Source organism: Octopus bimaculoides, chromosome 1, assembly GCF_001194135.2.
Source record: "Octopus bimaculoides isolate UCB-OBI-ISO-001 chromosome 1, ASM119413v2, whole genome shotgun sequence".
Taxonomy (NCBI): Eukaryota; Metazoa; Mollusca; class Cephalopoda; order Octopoda; family Octopodidae; genus Octopus; species Octopus bimaculoides.
In genome coordinates, this window is record NC_068981.1 from 68,084,835 (window position 1) to 68,091,001 (window position 6,167).

Genomic DNA, 6,167 nt, shown 5'->3' on the forward strand with positions numbered 1-6,167 from the left:
ATATATATATATATATATATATATATATATATACATATATACATACATATATATGAGAATGCAACATATGTTATGCACTATATGGAAACAGAATTGTCGAAAGGGGATGCACTAGATGCACGTTTCTTTGTTGCCAACCAACGCATAGCATTATATGCCAGCAGCTGCATTCTTCTAAAATGACCAGAATTTCGGTGCGGAAGATAGAGTGAAAGCCATTATGTATTTTAAGTACAATACAGGTATGACATAAAGTGCAGCCCAATTGCAATTTCTGAGCGTGCTTTCAGTTCTGTTCAATCAATATAAAAATGCTGTTATCTTGTAAATCACGGAATCGAATAATCAATATATTATTTCCAGGGAACAAGGTGGTAAAACCTTATGACATAAATGCGTTTCTTAGAGCAGTTCTAAATTTTACAAACATGAACTTGGAATACTAGAAACAAAATGTCTCTAGCTTGATATTTCATGATCTACAGGAGGAAGTAATGGATTTTATAATGCTAATTTCTTCACAAACGTCATTAGTTGTATAAGTAAAATAAAACGGATTTGATAGGTTATTGAGTCCATATTGCGATATCTGGTTGTCCGGAGCACTGCCATTTTCCAAAGAGCTATGTAATATTTCAATCTATTAGAACCACACGTTTATGCATATATTTGTATGCGGAAGTTTGTTTGGTGAATGAACCATTAAATTCCAAAACCACATAAAGAAATGTATTGATTATATTTGAAGTTCTACGTCATCCTTAGACGTAGATAGTCGATGATAGTAAATGGCCTCACTCGAATGACTTAGACATATTATCACACAAAAAATGTAAAAGGCTATTTCATTTACTAATCCCGATTATCTCAATTTTACAGCTAATAGCACGTATTCCCATCCGAGAAAACATTAAGAAAAGAAAAAAAGAAATTAAGAACAGAGAATGCAAATCAATATTGAGTCAAAGAAAGAAAATGAAAGAAACTAAAACGTTTAAGAATAAAATCATTATTTTAAGTGCTGCATTTGTGTCGTGTTTCTATTAATACGTGAATAATGAGTAGTAGTTTGTAATACTTACCCCCCATCAGAAGATGGAAAGCCGACATCAAAATACGGATGTCTTTCATTAACGTCATAGCGATGTATAGGCGATAATTCATTCCCGTACGGCGGTCAATTCAAATGGTTATCTAAAGCAGGAAATAAAATAATTAAAGCAATGAATAATGAATTAAGAACGATATAACAGTAGATACGAAAGTTCAATGCATACAATTAAAGCAAGAAACAAAAACAACAACAACAGAAAGATTAATATTATTTGTTCTAAATTTCGGCACAGGGCCAACAGTTTTCAGGGGAAAAGTTAGCCGATAACATCTACCATGTATTTGACTGGTATCGTGTTTTACCGACTCGGAAATGGTAAAGAAAAAAGCTGACCTTGAGAGGATTCGAACGAAGGCGAGCAAGACCTCTTTCACCGACGTCCTAATAATTTAATGATTTATTTATTAACCACAACGGTCCAGAAAGGAAAACAACACAGTACAAGGACAGTAGAAAAGGACAAAGAAAAGGTATGATGGCTGAGGATTTTGCGTAAAAAAGGAGTAACTAGGACGAAGATAATTACCATAAGAATCCAACAAAAACAAGCAGTGGAAGCTATGCAGAACTACTCGGGATAAACTGCACGCTGTCTGGATCACCATCACTACAAGAGCTGACGCTTTCTAACAATTATGCTATCGTCATTTTACATATATCTATCTGCTCTAAGCGGGCTCGATTACGCGTTCATCGTTGCTACTTTTAAACATATTCAAAAAGAATTTAATTTGTTGCTGTCATTTGTTGCTTTATTCCTCTATTACAACTGTTGGTTACTGACGCTAGAAGTTCCATTGAGAGCGTTGTTCAAAAGGCAAAAGTTGTCAGCGCCTGATAACATCACAGATGCAGAGTGCTCAAGCTAAGTCTCTGCTAAACCCTAAATTATCCGCCAACGAGAAATGTTTGATATGATGGAACTATATCAAACATTTAGGATATATTCCGTGAGATGATGAGACTGGAAAACAATTAGTTTTCTACCAATTAATGCAATGGCGCAGCACATAACATTCTACCTAAAAGATTGGAATTGTCTGGAATTGAAACTCGCATTATCGACTCCTAGCAAATTGCCATGCTATCATCAAACATCAAAATTGAGTACCTGTTAACTAAATTAGTATGAAATAGCGTAATAATAACACAACACACAATGCAAACACTAATACAATAAAAAAGATTACAAACATGCCCCATAACAAAACGAACTGACGCAATACAATACGGGGGAAGAGTATTCACCCCCGCAAGAAGAAAAAAAGAACACACCATGCTACACACCCCGGCAACAAAGAGATATAGCAAGTGATGCAGTAGAAATTTGTCTGAAACTACCAAATTTTTAATGATAATAATAATAATAATAATACACTGGGGACATTTAACAGGAACAGAACACCGGGGGCGTTTAGTATGTAACAGCGATATATTATTGCTCCGAAATCTATCCAAAAATAAAGACAACAAATGGGAATAAAGACAACAAATGGAGCCTAACAAAATTCCATGACAACTGACAAAATTTTGAAATTTGTCCGAGTAATACTCATTAAAATTTATTGCTTTCCTAATGAAATCAAGTATTTTAACTGTGTATCATCTCCATCACTCGCACAACACGTGTAAACACAGTGGCCAGGCTGACAAAGTGTTAAATTATACCCGAGTAAGTAATACTCATTAAGAGTTTTGAACTATGTCCGAGTAAGTAATACTGATTAAAATCTATTTCTAATTTCGAAATGAAATGATACATTTTAACTGTGTATCATCTCCGTCGATTGCAGAACGTGTCTAAACACGTTCGCCACATTGTCATCCAAGCAACATTACACCAAGGATAACAAACTGGAAGTACGTACTTTAAACTTGTTACAAAAAAGTACGAAAAACTTTGTGAGAAGATACGAAAAACAAGATAAGGTATCAACACTTTACCTCTCTCAGTTATAAATTACACCTCAATATTCTTAAGTATACTCTAAATGAACTAATCGAAATAGGCAGGAAAACAAGAATAATAATGACAACATTTAGAATGCAGTCCCCAAAATCTTACATAGAAAGGCTATGTATGCAATGTATGGATGTTGGTAGAAGCCTTATACAGCTAGAAAACTAATACAAATTAGCCACCATAGGACTACATAAATACCTACTTCAGAAGCAACGGAAACTAGTACAAATAGCCACAAAACACGAACAAAACAAAAGAACTTTCTTCAGTCTTTTAGGAAGCTGGCAAATACGAAAAAAAAAAAAGAAGTCACAGCACCTAACAAGTATAAAGAAGAAGAAACAACATAAATTGTAAAACAACTGAAATCCAAACTAAAACTGGAATAGCAATGGATCATGAGAAAATGATGGCAACAACAGCTCTTTCATGGCAAATATTGGGTTCAACTAAACAGAAAAAAGAAATAGATAAAGCAAAATTTTAACAATGGCTGAGAAGCTCAGGTCTCAAATCAGACACTGAAGGATTTTGAATTGCAGCACAAGGTCAAAGCTTTGCCACAAGAAACCACCAGAAACACGTAATGAAAAGAAATACAAGTAAGTGCACTATGGGCGGTGATGGAGAAGAAAGAATAAGTCATAGTGTCTCTGGCTGCCCAGTCCTGGCTAAGAAGGAATATAATCACAGACATGACAGGGTTGGGACCTGTTCACACTGAACACTATGACAACACTATGGAATAATAACAGAAAGATGATGTTATAGGCACACGCCAGAAAGGTCACAGAAAATGAGAAAGCAACCATACTCTGGGATATGCTAATGCACACATATAGAGAAATTAAGTCCGCCGGATATAGTTGTCAGAGATCACCAAGAATAAAATTGTCTTCTAATCGACGTATCAATACCAACAGATGACAATATTTCTCTCAAAGAAACGGAGAAACTTACAAAATCAAAAGATGGGGAATTAGAGGTAACTAGAGGTAAATACAGGAAATAGAGTAACAGAGACAACTTCCATCGTAGTAGGCGCATTAAGTGTGATAAAACAATCAGACAATGGATAATAAAAACACCAGGACTAACAAGTATATATAACATCCATAAATTAGCACTACTAGGCACCGCACACATCCTACGTAAAACACTTTTAATACAGTAAAAATAAGAGCACCAGAACAAACTACAGCACATACGCAAGGCAGACAGAGTTGCGCTTGGTAGTGCAGTGAAAGCTGTTTCATTTAATTTCCTTCTCTGTCGTTTCAATAAAATCATCAGCAACGCCAAACTGCATACACCGCTTGGACCCATGAAAATGACTGTTTCCCCTCCTTACTTCAGCGTGACTGCTAGTTTTATTTTCTGTCCAAAATATTTTCTTCAATTGATTCGCCATATTTACGCCGTCAAACTGCAATACTTCAAACTCACCACAAGTTACATCAATTGCAACGGTTCATTGAGGTCTACAAAGATCACTTACATTTCCTCTTACAATTTAGTTAATTAATTTTATAAATTAATTAATCGATGGATATATGTAACATTTGAAGCTGGTGATTTTCAAACTATACTGAGCTTCATATCAAACGATTTCTTGCAAACAGTCTAATAATCATACTAATCTTTAGGATTATCGTGTTCACCCAGATAAAGGTCTCGTTTGAATTTCACCCGGAACAATGAAATTGATGTTTAATTGCTTCGCATTGTAATCCTCTGAAAAGACACAAATACCACGAAGTATTTCTTTCTTTTCATCCACGCAAGGACGAAAATTCATTACATTGTCAATAGCATTACTTGTCATTCAATCCCAACTCAGTACTTGTCTGGTCGCGTAGATATATGTAGGAAAGCAGTCCAACCATGAACGTCAATGTAATCGTTAGTTGTAATGCATCGACATCTGTATTAACCAATATAACATTTGTCAAAAGTTGGTAACAGTCAAGAATTATCAACATGGAAAATGGTAAGTTTCATTATGTACTAGTCACATTTTCACAGATCTAATTGTCGAAATGCGGGATATGTTCATAAAGAAATGTAATGTTCCAATACATGTGTTTGGTGCACTATTCCTCCTTCTCTCTCTCTCTCTCTCTCTCTCTCTCTCTCTCTCTCGCTCTCTCTCTCTCTCTCTCTCTCTCTTTCCCTCATGTGTTTTTGTGTCTCTGTGTATGTGTGTTTGTGTTTGCATGTGTGTATGTTTGCGCATGTGCATGAATTTATTAACAATGATTATATTAGGACTGCCAGTTCCATAGTTGAATAGGCCATCGAATAATGAATGGGTATTGTGATGATAATTAAAGATGACTTGTAAACGACTGAAAAAAAATACAAACTACATGTAGATTCGTTCGAATTAATTCAAGGTAACGTGACTCTACCTTCAATTTCAATTGCGTTATGAAAGGCCTTTATAAACAGAGACTCGCGAACGCAGAGTTTCAATTAGTCAAAAATACATGCGCGCTGGCTCATGCACACATCATACCACACCACACACACATACATACATAGACACACTTATACAGCTACGCACATATGTGAATATTATATAGCATAGCATTTTTTTTACTAATGGACATAGATCATTTAAACGTTTTGAATTTTAGCGCTCGTTTTTCAATTGTTTTTGTTTCATGATCGAATGAGAGGTAGGCTATCTCTTATAGCTCGGAGTAATTGTGGAAACCTCTGACAAGAAGCAACATCATGTTGATAAAATTTAGAAATCACGTCACACCATTTTATCAAAGTGTTTCATTCTGTGAGTTTATCACGCCAAAGAAAGATGTGGCTTGCTGCTCACTGTCCCGAATATTTCATGAGGTTAGCGCTTTTGTGTGACAGTTTAAGTTAAATTTGGGGTCTCTTTTCTAGCGATTTTGCTAGAAAAGGTGCGATTTTGCACCCTCATTTATTAATTTTTTGCCATTTTGATTTTAATTGCTATAGCCACCTATTTTATTAGGGATCAAATATATCTTAATATATTATTACATTATTATATCTCATTGTATGTATGTACGTGCTTATGTATGTGTACACGTATGTATGTATGTA

General features: G+C 35.0%; 1 protein-coding gene across 1 annotated transcript in view; it reads right to left on the reverse strand.

The window, feature by feature from the left end:
- LOC106873299 (neuronal acetylcholine receptor subunit alpha-10) overlaps positions 1-6,167 on the reverse strand; it is a 1,066,434-nt gene that overhangs the window by 566,503 nt on the left and 493,764 nt on the right. The window contains exon 5 of the mRNA XM_052975253.1: positions 1,083-1,194. Within this exon, the coding sequence (XP_052831213.1) occupies positions 1,083-1,164 (82 nt within the window). The 5' untranslated portion in view covers positions 1,165-1,194. The remainder of the gene's footprint in view (positions 1-1,082; positions 1,195-6,167) is intronic.